This window comes from Dendrobates tinctorius, unplaced genomic scaffold (assembly GCF_039654945.1).
Source record: "Dendrobates tinctorius isolate UK_male_01 unplaced genomic scaffold, ASM3965494v1 ptg000074l, whole genome shotgun sequence".
NCBI classification, from domain to species: domain Eukaryota; kingdom Metazoa; phylum Chordata; class Amphibia; order Anura; family Dendrobatidae; genus Dendrobates; species Dendrobates tinctorius.
The window spans coordinates 20,562,339-20,581,397 of NW_027361742.1; the positions used below are offsets into that span (position 1 = coordinate 20,562,339).

At 42.4% G+C, this 19,059-nt stretch overlaps 1 protein-coding gene across 1 annotated transcript in view; it reads left to right on the plus strand.

Moving 5' to 3' along the window:
- The window catches only part of PRG4 (proteoglycan 4), a 208,474-nt gene that overhangs the window by 69,240 nt on the left and 120,175 nt on the right, over positions 1 to 19,059 (plus strand). The window contains exons 8-10 of the mRNA XM_073582914.1: positions 317 to 421; positions 1,449 to 1,595; positions 18,585 to 18,671. Coding sequence (XP_073439015.1) covers positions 317 to 421; positions 1,449 to 1,595; positions 18,585 to 18,671 — 339 coding nt within the window. The remainder of the gene's footprint in view (positions 1 to 316; positions 422 to 1,448; positions 1,596 to 18,584; positions 18,672 to 19,059) is intronic.

Genomic DNA, 19,059 nt, shown 5'->3' on the forward strand with positions numbered 1-19,059 from the left:
AGCAGCAGGCTTTGTGCAACCAGGTCTGTCTGGAGCAAACACAAAGCCAGGGCTTCAAGGTGGCTGACACACCTAAGAGACACGGCTGTTTCATTATCCACAGCAACGGGTTGTGAACACGGACTGTGAATATGGAAACGCGGCTGCGATCCAGAGGATATCACTCCTGTATGTGAGTCTGCCAGTAAAGACACTGTTTACGTTGAACTTTCTGTGGTCCTTGCCTGTCTGTCGCACTGCATCAACACCCCTGGACTACAGAAAATATAGTTTACATTTTAAATAATGTTTTTTGCATAAATTTGATATATTTTAGATCCAAACCAGAAGCCTAAAGACAAAAAACAACCATCAAAAAAGTCACCAAAAAAGCCTAAAAAGAAGAAGAAGCAAGTTGTTGAGTCAGAAGAAGAAATTGAAGGTAGTATATTTACAAAGATTACTTAATGTTATAATGATGGGCCTCTATGCTTCAAAATGAAATGATAAGAGAATGGTTTTGGTTGTAGGCAGATTTATCTATTACCCCTTCCATAAGTTAATAAGTCATTCTAAATATTAGAAAAAAATTAATTAACTTCTAGGTTCATTGTTCCTTAAATGAGTTGCTACACTTTTGCAACATTTCTGACAAGTCATGGACACATGCCAGAAACTTTGACTAGTCAGGGACTGGGTGTGGAGACCGCCACTGATCAGTAAAAGAAAGGAGCAAGAGAGTGCATGACTCAGCTAAGAGTTCCTCTCTGGGACTACAGAATTAGTAGTTACACTAAGGGTACATTCACACGATGCTTTATTTCAGGTAGTTTTGGAGTGTGTCTGCTCCAATGATCTCCTGAAAAAGTGTTCAGAAACCACTCCAGAGAAACTTCCCTTTCATTTCAATGTAAAAATATTTGCAGCTCGTACATTCAGGTTTTTTAGCATCTTATAACCACATCAGATTTCCAAAATTGGCAAGTGATTAAAAGAATAGTATGGACCAGTCTTCTGGCATTTACTGCATGATACATGCTGCATATTTTACAATGGAATTGAACAGGAAGGCAAAAAAAGGACAGAATATACCTGGTTGTATTTTGAAGCATTTTGTCAGCGTTTCTGCCTGCAAAAATGCAAACCTTTTTATTCATTGCTCATTAAACTTCTAAAACCTGCCCACAAATCACTCCTAAAAACAGCAAAAAAAAAAAACTAAAAAAATGACCGAAAATGCCAGCAAAAATGCTTACAAACTACTTCAGGAAATGCCTTTGGAAAAAAAAATCTGCATGTTTAAGAAAATAAACGCCAGCATTTCCTGATGCGATTTGCACTTGTCAATTTTTACTGCCTGAAAAATATGAAAAACCAAATATAAAACTACCGTAATCTGCATTGCATGTATAAAGAGCACATATATGAATGTTCAAGACTCAAAGATAGCTGCTAAATGTTGCTTTCAGAATCTGAAGAAAATATGTCTTCCTCCTCATTCTCTTCAACATCTTCTTCATCAAGTGTAAAGGGGAGTAAAACAACCAAAAAACTTTCAAGGAAAAATCAAAAGAAAAATAAGGATGATCCAGACAATCCAGATGAAGACAACGGAGGTATACATTGATTTATAATTTGCTATGAAGGCAAAATATATAAATCAAGTTTTTATGTTAATCATACTTTTAAATAAGATCACTTAATTTTAGTAGAAAAAGACAGCAGGATGGCACTCACCGTTCTCTTGATATGATTCCCTTTATTTCATATTAATAAAGCATCGGCACAGGAGAAATGCAAAAAGACGGACGACAGCCGTTTCGTGCACAATGCACTTCAACAGGTCCCAATTTACTTAATTTTAGATTAACATGCCTGCCACCCTCTGATCTCCAAAATTCCATGATTTCGCCTTCCTGGTGTTGCAATTTCTATGTTGAGGACTTATAACAAAGTATCAGCTTACCTCCTCCTCCTCTGGGTATCCTGAAGCCTGTCTGGTTACAGAGCCAGACCATAACACTCTGCAATAAAAGTTAATAAAAATCTCTAAACTGCAGGCTCCTGCCCATGCGACTGCTGTAACTATTTCTATGAATGCTCGTAATAGTTTTGAATAGGTGGCTGTGCCCAAGGTTATGTGACAAAAAATAAAATAAATCTACAATCTGAAAGTAAAAACATATAAGAAAAAAAGTATATTTTCAGTAACTGATTCTAATCAATAAAAACGCTTGTAATTTGTCTTAAAGATATTCTGGCACCACAGAAAAGCTCTTTACCTGAACATATAGAGGGTAAATCTGCATGTTGTGTCACAATGCTGCCATGCTGTTTTACTAAAAATGCAGCTACCAGGAGAAAATTAACTTATTCCCTCTCGGCTGTTGCCGGCTTTCAGTCATGGGGATGTGCACAGCATGGTTATAGTCAACGCTCAGAGCATCACTCACTATTCTATGAGAATCAGCTGTAAGCACGCCCTAGCACTTTGATTGACAGCTGGCTCTACAATGGATCTGGGCAGAGAGAGCTGTCAAATGCTCGAGCATGCCTACATCCGCAGCTCGCAGTATAGTGAGCGGTGCTGTAAGCGATGACTGTATCCGCTCTGTGCACGTACCCGTGAGTGAAAGCCGGTGGTAGCCGAGAGAGGTTCATATTCTACTGACTTTCAGTAAGGCAGTCAGGCAGCATTGTAACATGATTTACCAGCAGATTAACCCTATATCTGCAAGTAGATAGCATTTTCTGAGGTGAGTGGCTTCTTTAATTACTATTACTGAGAGGCAACATTTTAATTCTGAATTATTTCACCTAAACTTGTTGATGCCTAAACATTGTACAATAGAATGCCAGTCTTAAGCATAAACAAGACAAAGTTTTATAGTTTGAGTAGGTAAGAACATTGCAAGCAGTATGCGGATGATACCCTATATGCGAGGCCAACGGTTGTGGTTGGAAGTGAGGTCAGCATTTGGGGATTCTAGAGCTAAGAGAACTGACAATGGATGAATGGTCACTGCACTGACGTAGTAACAAAGACTCTTATTGCATTATGTACAGAGTTAAATATGAAAGATACATTGAAGTAGGCTTCATTTATTATATTATTATCTGTATAACTCTATAACTTTCTCTGACATATATGAACTCCGCAAGATTTTGGGATTAACAAAATGATTCTGAAACTGAGTAAACAAGCAAACGCTCCTCCTTCCCTCCCATTGATATTCAAAGATTAATTGGCATATTTGGATTGTGTGTGTGTACATGAGGGGAAAAATGGGCAAATGGTGACAATTTCTGTGCGATACTGTGAAATGCGTTGGCTCTATATTGGAATCGCCAATAAACAAATAAAAAATATAAAGATTCTTACAGTTTTTCTGTAAAGGAGAAGTTAAGTGGAGTTTGACATCAAAAATTAATTGAAACAGCTTTAATGGTCCTAGAGGGGATGTAGCACCTATAGAAATCATAACTGCAGTATAAATTTCACTTCTTTAATTGTACAGGGAAAAAAATGTTTTATTTAATATGCAAGTGAGGGTTACTGGGTGCACGATTGGCAAGGCCAAAGGCTCAGTGCACCGCTCCACAAAGTCAGTCAACATGCCACAAGCCTCCCTTAGCTTGATTGCCAGTGGTTACTTGCCCAGGGCGAGCACTGCTAAATCAAATCTCCACACCTGCACATCCACACTGACACTGCAGGAGCTGGACAGGCAAACAAACACTCAATATCAGTGCAGGCACAATGACACCCCTCTATCCTGTCAGTACTTGCTGCACACAGGATCACACAGTAGCAAGTGGTCGTTGCAGACAGAAGAGAGGGATGAGAGTAGTCTCGCACTGATACTGTGTGAGTATGTACTTGTGCCTGTCCAGCTCCTGTGGGTCAGTGTGGCGGTACAGGCCAGGGAAGCAATGGGTGAGTGCTGTCAGTCAAACTAAAGGAGGGTTTCGACATGATTATTGAGGGCAGAACGGTGCACTGAGCCCTTGGCCATGTCAAGTGTGCACCGAGGAGCCCTTATTGGCTCATGCACTAATACCATTTACAGATGTCTTTTATAACCAGTTTTGCATATTCACCACACATCAATATTAATTTGCAAATATCTTTGGTGTGGATTCTTTCCTTTTTGTTTATATAAAATATAAATTTTATATATTTATAATTATATAGATTTTTATATAATAACATCAATTTGATACAGGTAGTATCATTTTCCCGCATTAATTTTTACCAACTTGCTCCCGATCTGTAGAATGTGACTTCTCATTTCTCTCCTCCTCTGAAAATCTCATGAGTGGATCCGCTCTGTAGTCTCCAGTATCTCTCCCATCTAGCTAATACTAAATGCAAATCCACCATTTTTTTGTTTTCCTCCAAATTTCTACTAATCCTGCGGACACAACTGATGAGCTTCTTCACCGGCAGTTTCTGCCATGACATTGTTCTCCTGTCCAGCACCACCAGTGAACTCTGGGATCGTAGCTTCACCTTTACGATTTCGGGCACCAGGCATTTTTACATATCAGTTTTTTCTCTTGTCATGCTCACCTCTAATACCCTGGATCTAAATATTTTAATAGGTCACAAAACAGGAGAGCCACATAATTTTCCCTGTTCACTTGCATTTTCATAAATCTTACTTCAGCAATCCCTAGGTCACAAACAGAAATCTCCAGTAGCAAATCTTATAGGGTCACTACATCTCTGATCATGGAAACCTATTGAATACTAGCTTGCACTCCAGATGGGTAATGTTAATTAAATGAAACACAATCTCTTATTAATATTTTTAATAACATGAATATTTTTTATTTTTATAACTATTTGTCTTTAGTCTTATTATTTTTGTGTATATTGTCACATTTGTATAGCATCAATATGTTACAAGTGTTTTTAAATTATTACTGTTTATTTTAACAATGTCACATATGAACTTTGACATGACATGCTCTGTTTGTTGTTTTTTTTTAAATGACCACTTGTAAAACTCTCTAAACTCGGTATGACACACATTAGGTTTTGTCCTGAAGAAGAGGTCCTGTGTGACTTCGAAACGCGTTGACTTTTAAAAAATTTTTGAAACAAAACCTTGTATGGAACTTCTTAATATTCTGGAATCTTCTTCAACAGTGCAGGTGTAGACACAACTCACCTTGATCACGAGAGGGATGAGTGTACTCTCACAATGATACTGTGTGTGCACGTACGTGTGCCTGTTTAGCTCCTGTGGGTCAGTGTGGAGGTACTGGCCAGGGAAGCAATGGGCGAGTGCTGTCCATCGACATGTTGATTGAGAGGGCAGAACGGTGCACTGAGCCCTTGACAATGTCAAGTGTGCACCGAGGAGCCCTTATTGGCATATGAACTAATACTATTTTCTGTACAAATAATGAAGGGAAATTTATACTGCAGGTATGATTTACATGGATAGAGACCCTATAGGATTGTAAAAATAGTTTAAACCGAGACTGGGATGTGACAGACTTGCTTTACTTTAAAGTGGGAGCAAATTGTGGTTGTACAACACTATCGAACTGCTGGGTTGCTAGCTTAGAAGATTCTGGATTTGCACATACATATCAAATACAAAGGGCAGATTTACTAATCCTGTCTAATTTTTAGTGTAATTTTAGACTAGAAAGTTTGAAAATGCACCAAATTTATGACAGTGTCTCATGCTGGATGATAAATTTGGTTCACCTTTAAACACTTTTGTTAAACTTTACAATTCCTACTTGCTGATTTGACTTCTGTTGACTCAACTTTTTATTCTATGTTAAACGTTTGGCACACAATGTTTAAACCATACCATAAAGTTGGTGAGGGCCATTTACCACAGTTTTATTTGCCACAAAAGGTGCTAGAATTCTGGCAGATTTAGCTTGGTAAACCTCTCCCAATATGTAGTCAATTGATTTAAACCATACAATTCCAGATCCAAATCAAACACCTAAAGACAAGACAAAAAAACCCAAGAAGCCAAAAACTCCAAAGGATGGCAATAGTGATCCTGAATCTCAGCCCAAAGGTAAGGGAATCAAAACATTTAATTCAATCAACTCTCATACTTAAGGTACTGTCACACTTAGCGATGCACCAGCGATCCCGACCAGCGATATGACGCGGTCAGGATCGCTGGTGCATCGCTAAGTGGTCGCTAGTGAGCTGCCACACAGGCAGATCTCACCAGCGACATAGCAGCGGTCGGGGGTTGCTACTTACCTGTCAGACGAGGCGATCCTGACGTCCTCCCGCTCGCGTCCACGCGTCGCTGGTCGGCGCCACAGGAAGCCCAGCAGGAAGCTGACGACGAGAAACGGTCCAGGACGTTCTCGCGCGATCAGCGATAATCAGCGGGGGAGGCGGTCGGAGGTAAGTATCACACATAGCGATATCGCTAGCAATATCACTGCTACGTCACAAAACCAGTGACGTTACAGAGATATTGCTAGCGATATCGCTTAGTGTGACAGGCCCTTTACCTTTTGAAGACATTTTTATTTGATTCTCATTTTTTTCATCCTCCAAATATCTATTTTATTTTTAAAGAGAATCTTTCAATTCCTCAGTTAAAATACCTTGTAAAAATCCCTGAGCTTCCCTGATTCAATCACTTTTTTTCCATTTTGCATTGAGTTGAAGAGATAGTAGTATTTTTTGGTTTTGTAGCACAGTATGTGAAATCTCTGCATGTTTCACTGGGCATTTTTTTAAAGTTTTTTCTCCAGGCGTGCCTTTTCAATCATTACTCCCAGATGCTGCCAATCAAAGACGGCTTGTCAGCCTCTAGGAGGGAGGAGTGAAATTGGCCAGAAAAGACTAAAGAAACACCCTGTTGGTCTGCAAGCTAGGGTTTAAATACTGAGCTCCAAAATCAACAAATGTGAAGATCTCTGCAGTGGAGCGATGCAGTGTGAAACTGAAAAAAACAGCAGAATCAGAGGTGCTCAGAGACTTTTTGCAGATGAGAGGAGCGAATCTGTTTGAGGCAAATTAAACTCACATTGAATTTTACTCAAAATTATGATTCTTTTGATCCAGAACTTTTTCTGACTGCTTTGTACTAATTCAGCAAAATGGCTGGCTTGTAGAGGGCAGGTAAAAAAATACTCGCCTCACCACACACTTCTTCGACCACTGGAGCCATGTGTCCAGTTTTCAGCACATCTTCTTGGGCTCTTTCCTCATGTCCACTCAGTGCCAGGACTTCTGGTGCTGAGGAGTCCACATACATGGGCCCGCTTATTGTGACGTCTTACATATATTCAGCTTTGAGTCATAATTACAAAAAAGCTGTACAGGATGTGCAGAACATTGGACTCAGGGCTGTATAAATTGAGCTACCACGTGAATTTTTTTTTTTTTTACCCTGCATGTACTGTATATCCTGGGGGTCTGGAAAGCTCTCATATTATAATAAAGAGCATTAAATTAATTTTGAATAACTTTGATGCAAATGGAAATTCTTAGGCCGGGGTCAGACTAGGGTATGACATCTGATGTGAGAGCATCAGATGCGATATGCTAATAACCCTCGGCTCCTGCTCTGCTCCATTATTGGGGTCAGCGTATATCGCTCTGCACTTGGATAATATCCAAGTCATGTGCGCTGTGTCACTCACACCCATAGACTTAATATGGGTGCGAGTGAGCCGAGACCCGGCCGAGTGTCTGTGATAATCACGACATTCTTCGATTTCACTCGCACGTAGAATAAGGCAGAGAAAAAAACAGTGATGGGAGCTGCCCCTTAGATGAATACTGGTTCGAGTGCTGTGCGATGTTTTATCACATAGCACTCGTCCGTATTCATCACTAGTGTGACGCCGGCCTTAGCCAAATTTGAGCAGACTGCTAAATTTAAATTTCAGCAGATTTGCCCATCACAAATAACTACCTGTGAATAAAGGTTTACGGACGATAAATATAACCTACTTCTCAGTACTTCACAGGACTGGTTCTGTCACTTAATGTGCCCTAGTTTTGACACACCCAACATTCCTGCTTAGCCAATCAATGTCCGAGAGAGGTCATTGGTGGACTGTTTGGGGGGAATAAAAACTATAGCTCAAAGTACAGCTTTATTTGGTATATCATTTAATAATAGTGTTATACTGCATACAAATAATTATAAAAGACCAAGTGTAACTACACCATAAAGTATAGCATCATATCATTGTCATCTGTTGGGCTTAATGACATATATCCAAATACTTCCCTACAGCTGCCCCTATAAACTATGTACGGTAAATAATATACTATGCAATATCTAAATATATTCTGCAAAATGGAAATTGCAGCACAAAGAAGAAAAACATCATGTTTTACAGTGTCAGTTCCGTAGAATCAGTAGCCCAATCTTAAACTCTCCAAGAATAGGCATTGTTATGACCCATGGACTCTTGGGGGGCTGATCTTTATGGTATACATGCACAAAAGTAACAATAGTCTCAAAACCACTCCCTGGTGAAGGTAGATGGTTAGGTAAGATGTAACCACAGAGGAGTGGGAGAAGGCGCTGGAGCCTCCACTTCATGTGTCTTTTGCAATCAAAATGTACAAAATGATACAGCTATACTTCTTACACCATCATTATTTATCCGCAACACGACTTCAGAAAATAGGCTATCTCATTTTAATTGTCATCGGTGAGGAATGTCTGGTGCAGATTTTTAGCACAGAGGCATGGGGATGTCATCATATACAGTGGGGAAAAAAGTATTTATTCAGCCATCAATTGTTCAAGTTCTCCCATTTAAAAAGATGAGAGAGGCCTGTAGTTGATCTCATAGGTAGACCACAACTATGAGAGACAAAATGAGAAAACAAATCCAGAAAATCACCTTATCTGATTTGGCAAGATTTATTTTGCAAATTATGGTGGAAAATAAGTATTTGGTCATTAAGAAAAGTTCATCTCAATATTTTGCTATATATCCTTTGTAATGTCAGTTACAGGCCTCTCTCATCTTTTTAAGTGGGAGAACTTGCACAATTGGTGGCTGACTAGATACTTTTTCCTCACTGTACGTTCATTCTGAGAAGTGCTACAGTTTCTGAGGACATCTGGGGAATTTCCATCGCACACACATTTGAGGTTCATTTACTGGGTATCTTACATGAGTCCTTGTGGACACATCATAATAGTTTTTTTGGCGGGAAGCTCACTTCCTGACTAGAAAGGAGATAACTCTCAGGTGAAATGGTGACTGAATGCCTGCATTTTCTCAATGGAAAAAAATTGTTAACATGGTAATTCTGGATCGCCCGCCAGGGCAGTGGGGTTACTCGGTACCGGTCCAGTGTCTCAGAGGGATGTGTCACGGTGGCAGTGGCCCGGTCCGTGGCCCAGGGCGTCCATGCAAAAGGGGTGAAACATAGCTGAATAAAGTTTATAGGTGGATGATACGTGACGCCACCTGTGGTACTCGGCAATGAAGGTGTTAAAGGGAATCTGTGACCCCTTTTTTGAGATATCATATAATGATATCATTCAATTGTGTGTCACATAAGGATTCTCTTAGTACTTTTGCTTCCCCTTGACCCCGCACCTTTCATGCATAAATACCTTTTTTATATCGGTTCAGATGTATGTAAACTGCCGCTGTCCGGTCCGATGGGCGGGGCTTATTCAACTGCTCCCCCCCTCCCTGTCTTGCTCTACACAAGAAGAAATGCGTCCTCTCCAGTTCCTCATTCCATTCAAGTGTAGGACTCTTCTTCCTGGCTTTCTTGGGCTGGCCCACCAGAAGATTTTGCATAGGTGTGGCTATCTCAGTGAAGCCTTTGATGAACCTTCGGTAGTAGCCTAATAACCCGAGGAATTGACGTACCTCATGGAGGTTGCTGGGCTTCTGCCAGTACCGGATGACAGTGACTTTGTCAGGATCCGGTGCCACACCTTCTGCACTCACTACATGACCGAGGTACTGTACCTTGGGCTTCACGAGGTGGCATTTGGATGGCTTCACTTTCAGGCCAAAGTTGGACAAGGCTTCAAACACTTCAGCCAAGCGCTCCAGACAGTCTTCATAAGTCTTGGAGAAAACAATGACATCATGAAGGTACAATAGAACTGTCTCAAAGTTCTTGTGTCCAAGACAGCACTCCATTAGCCGTTGAAGTGTCCCTGGGGCGGTGCAGAGCCCAAACGGCATGTAGTTGAACTCGCAGAGACCCATTGGTGTGGTAAACGCTGTTTCTCCTCGTCTGCCTCTGCCACGGGAACCTGCCAATACCCACTAGTGAGATCTAAGGTGGAAAAATAGTTAGCAATTTTAAGTGCAGCTAATGACTCCTCAATTCTGGGTAATGGGTAGGCTTCCTTATGTGTAATGCTGCTAATTTTTCTGTAATCAACACCCATTCTCATGGTACCATCTTTCTTTTTCACAAAGACTATTGGGGCTGGCCAGGGGCTACAACTATCTCTGATCACCCCAGCTTCCTTCATTTCCCGCAACATACTTTTGGCACATTGATATTGTGTTGGGGGTATAGGCCGGTACCTTTCTTTAATGGGTGGATGATCTCCAGTGGGGATATGGTGTTGAACCCCTTTTGCCTTCCCAAAGTCTAGAGGGTGTTTACTGAATACCCGCTCATACTCCTGAGCCACTCGGTAAACCCCATTCTTTTGGTATGAAGGGGTGGAGTCAGTGCCCACATGCAGATGCTGACCACTCCTCCAGCTGCTTTACAGAGCCATTGTCCCCTGCCTGGTCAGATGAGACCAAGGGCTCTGCTGCCTGTATTGCGTTGTTACTGACAGTAAACAGCTTAGCAACTGTGGCATCCCGAGGTATTGTAGCCTCCTCCTCCCCACAATTCAAGAGGCATACAGGTACTCTCCCTTTGAGGACATCAACTACCCCTCTGGCTGTCAGGACAGTGGGCCGGCTATCAGAGTATACTGGCTCTACCAATGCTTGGTAATCTTTCCCTCTGAGGCCTATGACTGCCCGACACCAAATTAACATTTCACATCTGGGGGGTATCGCAATGGGGAACGAATCACTCACTCTGACGCTGCCAATTTCTCCGCCAGACAGTTCTACCTGCTGTCTTTGCATCAGGGCCTTGATCTCCTTCTGCAGGACTCGTTGTTCACTGGAACCAGCAGTCTCAGCTACCTGTTGCAACAAAACAATAACCTCAGCAAGACAATTTTCAATCACATTAGTACCTAAGGTCATCATTGGGTTACATTCTCATCGATCAATGTCTACAACTATCAGACCTTGAGATTTTTAACTCCACTCGCCCCACTTTAATGGTAATCTCTTAAATCCTACTTGTGGCAAAGACTGAACATTGCTGGCAACTACTGTCAGCTCATCACTTGGGCTGTGAGTAAGTTCAGAGTCAGGCCTATTCCGTTTATAAAGGATATATAGCATAGTTGTCACTTGAGAGCCAGTGTCCAGCAAAGCATTCATGGGGATGCCGTCAATCACCACTGGGAGGACCGGTCGCCCTCCAACATACTTGGCTTGCCAGTTCTCTGGGCCTTGTGGTCCTACTCCTGGGGGTTGGCCCTCTGCCCCAGGGGTTGCTCGTTTAAATAACAGAATCTTGCGATGTGGCCTGCATTGCGGCAGTGACAACAGATGGGACGTCCGTCCTGGTCATAGCGATCGTGGTCTCTCCCTCGGAGTGGCGGGATTCTCTTCTTTCGTAGCCATGGGACATCCTCTGGACTGGAGGCCAGCTGGATCTTCTCCTTTGAGGACACCTGCATGGACTGCACAGTTTGGGCAAGTGCAGCCATATTTTTGGTCAGCTCTTGGACCAGAAGGCGCAGTTCTGTAGATGGATCATTATCCAGAGTCTGTACGTCAGCCTCCACAGGGCTTGGAGGGAAAGATGCTGCTTCTTGGTGGTATGTGATCGCTGGGCACCTAGGGGGCGCTGGATGGCTGACATTTGGTTCATGCAGCACCTGGATAGCCCTGTCTTTAAAGTCTGCAAAGTCTAGATCAGGGTTCTGTAGGACTATAATGCGCAGCTGTGCTCTGTGGGTACTGGATAGGAGTTCCTCAATAATTTGCTCCTTTAACAGCCTGTCTCCATCTTTCACACTGTCTGGGTCATTCTGCTTTATGGCTCACAGCGCCTCCTGCAGGTTAAGAGCATAGTCCCGTATACTGTCCTGCACTCTTTGCTTACACCCAAAGAATCTCATTTTTATTTCAGCTGCAGTGCTGGTGTCAAAGGTACTTCTTAGCGTAGCCAGAATCTTTTTAACAGTCTCCTTATCAGTGTCCTGCCAGGACTTTACTTCTCTTTGTGCTGCACCAGTTAGCTGCCCAATAAGGATGTTCACTTTTTGGCTTTCAGACAGACATACACCTCAAACAAATTGCACAGTCTCTCTTTGAATTCACTCGGGGTATGTGAGTCCCCTGAGTACTGCGGTAACCAGGCCGCTCCCGGTATATAGGGCATGGACAGCGGCATTATAGGGACTGCTGCGGTGGGTGCTTGTTCTTGCGGTGCTCTGGAGGCGGCGCTGGCCGCTGGATTCTGCAGTGCCATTGGAGCCGCAGCTGCGCTGGCCCCTGCATCTTGCGGTGCTGTGGGGGGTGCAGTGGTGTTCACCGCTGCATCTTCTCCTGCCTCAGACATTCTCTTCCCCCCTAGTTAACGTTGGCCAGGCCACGTGTTTCACTGGCTTACCGGTTGCCACTCCGCAGGCTGGATGATCGAGGGATGCTGGAACTGCAGGCCTCAGCTCCTCACTTCCCGCCCGCTGTCTCTTCACGTGCAGCACCTCACTTTCGCACTCTGGCAGGCTCCGCCCATGACGGCACTCCCCTTTTGCTTCCCGCACGCGCCAAGTGGCGGGGTAATGGCGGCAACTGCACAACAAGTCCACGGCACACAACACAGTCTCTGGCACACAGGACCCGGGGGCACTGAGCTTTGTAAATCCTGTTCGTGACGCCAAAATGGATCGCCCGCCAGGGCAGTGGGGTGACTCGGTACTGGGCCAGTGTCTCAGAGGGATGTGTCACGGTGGCGGTGGCCCGGTCTGTGGCCCTGGGCGTCCATGCAAAAGGGGTGAAACGTAGCTGAATAAAGTTTATAGACTGTGGATGATACGTGACGCCATCTGTGGTACTCGGCAATGAAGGTGTTAAGCCGACGCTGCAGTGCAGATCCTCTGGGACAGATGGTATAAGGCAGCAGAGATGTAATAGCTCCCCACAGGTAGAGCTGTAGTCCCAGGGCAGTAATAGTAGGAGTTGAGGTAGATGGTGTAGTGTTAGGCACAGAGATGTAGCAGTGCTGAGTGGGTTGCAGGAAGAAGGCAATGACACAACAGGGTGCAGTTTCCTTTATCTTTTTTTACTTTGCTTTGTAAGTGCAGTCCAGGATCCAGATTACAGATGGAACAGGAGTTGATCAGCCTGGGAGCAACTTAGGAATCTCTCTATGCAGATGGGTTGTGTAGTCTCCTTTCTAGTGCTTATCTGAGGCACTTGCAGTACTGAGTTACACTGAAGTTCCCCTTGCTTGCTCTTTAGAACTCCCCTCGTATGGCAGACAGCCATAGCCTCCTTTTTCTGCCTCACACAAGTTGCTGCTGTGCCTCCGAGTCTTAGCTGGGAACAGAGCATTTACAGCCTCTTGTTCCTCCGGTTTCTGCTGCAGGACCATCAGCATCCATACAACCTCGGATACCGGACTCTGGACCATGCGCTACAGCTAGAAGTGAGCCTGAATTCTGCTCAATCCTCCAGCTCCTCTCTCCATGTCTCCACTCTTTTCCCTCTCCACACGAACTTCACTAACTTCCCTTTCCTGGCTACAGCGAGCAGCTCCTCCCCCAGTTTGGTTCAGAGCTCCCTCTTCTGGCCTGGAGTGGGAACTGTGCTGAGTGCTGGATTTACCTGATAGAGAGACCCTTTCATTGCTTTCAAGTATGACATCACACTCTCTAGGAGGAAGGTAATGCCACTGTGGCGACCGTACACCTGGGGGCGCCACAATTCCTTATGAAAACTGCTTGTACAAAAATAGAGGATACCCTCAAAAATGCTATAAAGTGTGGGGTGAGTGGTGCACATACTCCAGGACCACCTATTCTTTCAACATCCTCATATTCCACCTACATTCTGATCTTGGTGGAGACATCTGAGCATCTACTATTAGTATATTGGAAAGGAGTTGGATCTCGATCTGAGGATATATACGAACTATAATATCAAGTTTGTAATTGTATTGTGGTCTTTTATGTTCATTTATATAATTTGCATGAGTGTGTTTATGAAACCAAACAGTTTATTATTCTGCACCTATCTATTTGTGGCTCTATATTGAGTACTGATATCTTGAATATTTTGATTTTGTAAGAATGTGTCTACCATGAATACAGTATATATCAGGAATCTCAAACTTGACTGGGTAAATGAGCCACACATAGAAAAAATTTGAAGTTTGAAGTTGAAAGGCCCTATTCCTTGAGAGACAAAATTAAATTTTCAGTGATACCATATTTTTTCTGTGTGACTTTTTGATCACTTTGTACATTTTTTGTGCAAATGTAAAGAAAAACCTACATTTTTTATGTGCTTTTATTTATTTCTTTACAGTAATTGTCATATGGATTAGGGTGCTTTCACATTGCGTTTTTTCTCACATTCGTTAGTCCCGTTGGGGCTTACGTCCAAACCTCCGCCCCCCTGAAAATAGGGCTGTAGACTATATTGATGCTGGAAGATCGATCTTGCCATCTACCATGCATCATTTTCAGACTAATAAGCCTACTGGAGACGGACACCCAGACTCAGTCCATTATAGTTTATGACTCCATTGGCGCATAAACCCGAATCCAGTTTTGACGGGACCAACGAATGTGTGACAAAACGCAATGTGAACCAGATATGTACTTTTTGTTTACTTTCATTTTTACATAAAATTATGTTTTTAGTGGCTAAATATTTTTCCCTTATTTTTTTACTTTATTTAGAGAAAAAATATTTACAATTTTTATTCCTTGGTGCCTATATGAGACTTTCACTTGCCTGATCCCTGTTCTAATACCCTGCAATATTTATGTACTGCAGGATATTAGAGCTTTCAGTTTTACACTGACTCTTTGCCTGCTAGACCCTGTTACTTGCCATCACTATTGACTGACCAGGTGCTCGGTGCATCCTTGTCATGGTCAAACATTTAATCTTCCCACCTACTTGTTTTTCCTCTATCTTCATGCCCTGGATTCTTTTATTCTTTAGTTGACAACTTTGTCTTTCTATATCTAGGGAAGGGTGGAGATAAAGGGAAAACAAGTAGGTGGGAAAGTTAGCATACATTTTTAGTCTTTCAGTCATTCTGTCTCCCTTAAATCGGTCATGATTGGGGCTAATGCTTCTCATGGGTGTTGCAGCAGGGTGAAAGCTATGCTCTAGAGCTGATATCCACATGATGATGGCTCACAAGCATGCTTGTGAGCTGATGTTAGCAAACTACCGTACATGTACATTAGTTTGCGGGAAGTCATCTATTCAGTTTCAAGTATGAGCACCACACATAAGAATCCAATTCCACACCATGGCATGCTATCTATGAGGTTTGTATTGGTTGTTTGAACGCTACACAAGGGCACTTAAAGGTAACCTTTCACGTTGTTTTTTGCTATGAAACTGGCCTCAGTGTATGGTTAGTGATGCCATGTGCATCCATCACTAACATGGTTTTCTCAAAGAAAAGCTCCCAGTATTATATTTAAAAATACTTTATATCAATACGGGATTGCCACAAATAGTTTTTGCTTCTGTTATGGATCAGTCAGTGTCCTGTTCAAATTATGCCCGCCCACTGAATTGTGATCGATTGCCATGACAGGCCTGACATCACAGCAACGGCTGAGGAACTCCTGCACGTGCACACTATCCATCAGCTCCCCGGGCATGCGCACTAAATCTGGCTGTATGTCCCCTGACTCACGGCGGCTCCGGAGCATGCACACATATGATGAGAAGCTGGGGACGTACACCCAGGAGCTGATGGAAATCCCATGCTTGCGCACTGCCTATCTGCTGTAAAAAAGAAACAAAAACAAGCAAAAATGGTGCTCTCGTGGACAGATTATATAAATATTAGATTTTTTTAGGTTGTTCACTCATGTAGAGTGCTATGTAAAAACAGCATAGCACGCAATACTCTTGGATAACTGCTGCTTCTCCTTTGGCCAGGACCTCCAAACAAAGAAGGGAACCGTTGACAAGTAGTAGCAAATGGGAGACTCTGATTTATGGCAGTATTACCAGTATAGTAGAAAGGAATAAAAGCTTCCTTGCCAGACATTGTGGATATAGTATATTCCTTATTAAAAGATAGGCATTACAATGTTTAGAAACAAATAGGAATTCAGACCTGAGCCAGGACCTTCTTCAGGTACAAAACATGATCAAAAATTGATGTTTTGATGGCTTCCATGCACACTGTATATGTATAAATACAACGCATGCATAGGAAGAATACACTCGTCTTTCTGATCCAATCTTACAGACAAAGATAATGCAAGCTAATGTGATAGAAAGGTGTCCTCACTGTTCACTGTGTATTGGTCTGCAAACTGATACAACACCACTGAAAGCGCTTACAATGAACAGGTGACCTTCGGAACTGGACTATGGAGCAATGAATGGTTTGATAAATTATTCTTTCTGTATCATGTGGACAGATAGGAGGGTGTGTAAGTTTGTGATCTGCACCACATAGTAATAATTTGGGAATTTCTTTATTTTAAAAAGCATAAAAAGATGGTCAGGCCTGGGCACGTGTTTATTACACCCAGTTTGTTGCCACCGGTTAGCCACAGCTCTGTACTTTGAGGTCAATTTGACATTACTAAGCCTGTCTTTGTCTCTTTTTAAATAATTTGAGAGGGTTTGGATGCAGTCCTAAGAGAACTTACAGTGTTATACACGCCTCTTCAAGGCAATTGAAGACTTTCGAGTACTTTCTATTTGCCGCAAGTCAACTCATTTCCAATAAAATGTTTGGGTTGAATCAGATTAATCAAAGTTCTATAAATTTGATTATCTCCACTGCCTTAAAGGGAATTAATCAGCAGCATTTACACACCTAATGTGCCACATGAAAGTCTTTTAGTGTGGATAAATGCCTTTCTATACGAGTCCCTATGTGTTTAATCAACTACTCTTAGCTTCTTGGAGACATGGAAATGCCGCATCTTCATGGTGAAGCCAATGGACGCTCAGCCAGGCACAGTGCACAATTAGAACAAAATGGTGCTTGTACGGGACTTTGAGTGGCTAATGATGGCATATGTCATAAATGTTCACCTTTCTCATAAATCAGGTCCTGAATGCCCTGGTGGTACAAGATAGTGAGACCTAACTCACTGGCTCCAGCTCCATTCGGCAGCTTCTAAGTTCTGGTAGCTGATTGTGGCCTTTGTTCTCTTCCTGAATTGATCATAGACATCAGGCGAGGGCAGAATAGATAGAGGTCTGTGGAGTAGAAGTGGTCAAATTTGGAGCACAAAGTTGGCGTTTAGGGGCAAAGTACCATGTTCCAAGCATTAGTAGCATTGCCTTGTAGAACTACATTCAGTGTTCAACCCAAGTCTGACCAAGGATAAATATAGGAGGCATAGACACAGATATACACATAACTTGTAAGGATGTTACATCTGATTAGCAGCCTTCTATTTTTGTTATAAAGTACGTATACAGATTTTAATAGCAATACCACCATTATACTGTATAACTCTTATTTAGTAGTGTAATTATTTTAGCAAGTTTATTTACTTCCATTCATATAATGCGCAAAAAGAGTTAATAAAATCTGCCTTAGGCTAGTTTCACATTTGCTTCTTTGTGCGCAGCGCATCGTGCGCAAGTAGAAACGCATGCAAAAACGCACATGCGTTTTTGCATGCGCTTGCGTTTTCTAGGTGTCACATTTCACAGGAGGAAAATCCTTGAAAAATCCTTGAAACAGACTCAACAATGGGACACCAGTGGGCGTGTGTCATGGGAAGGGGGTGGTTAAAACCAGTGTCTAGACATGCTTACTCTTAAAATGCATGCATATGCAAACGCAGGCGTACACATGTCCACGCGCACGCCTGCGTTCCCATAGACTGTAATGCATTGTTTTGACGCATTCCGTGCGCAAGCGTACGCATGCGTTTTTTTGCCGACTTTGGATGGACCCAAAAATGTAACATGTTGCGTCCAGCACGTCTAGACACACACCTGTAAAAAATGCATGCGCACGAAAACGCAGACAAACGCATGCAAATGCAAGACCATGCGTACGCCATGTTAAACATAGGTACGCATGACGCATGTGCACGATGCACTGCACACAAAAACGCAAATGTGAAACCAGCCTAAAATGGGAAGTTGTGTACAATGAAATGATTATAATATCATATAATGCAATGACACAAGGCATTTGTCTTTCAGTCGCCTGTTTGTGGCACACATTAACACTGTCTGCAGTTTTCAATAGCTGCAACGTGCAAAAGACATATAAAACCATGGGCATTGCGCAAGCCAATAATATTCTCTATATATAATGATTTTACTATTACCAGACCCAACTACACTTGACAAAGATGGAAAACCAAAAAAGCCCAAAGGACCTGGTGATGATCCTGAAGACCCTAATGCTCCCCCTAAAGGTATTTGCTTATGAGGACTGGAAAGGGGTATACATTTCTATTCAGTTCTACTTTTCCTCTTTCAGAACATTTTTTAGTTACAAAGTTTTCAGAAGTAGCATGTATGGTATAAATTAAGATTAGCTTCTCTCTGATCTACATATTTGAAGATATTGCAATATCACTAACCCTAAATGTGCGTGTATACCCTATAAAGCTGTCAATAGCTATCTCTCCCACCTCTCCTATACACATGAGACTGAGCGTTTATGTAATCTCTATGGGGAAAGTGGAGTAAGGGTTCCTAAAACGCTTGTTTGTGATAATCTTGCAGTGTAATCTCTCTGCCAATCATCTGATGAATCTTGTTTGTAGGGTGAAATGATCTTTTGTGTTTCAGAAAAGATCG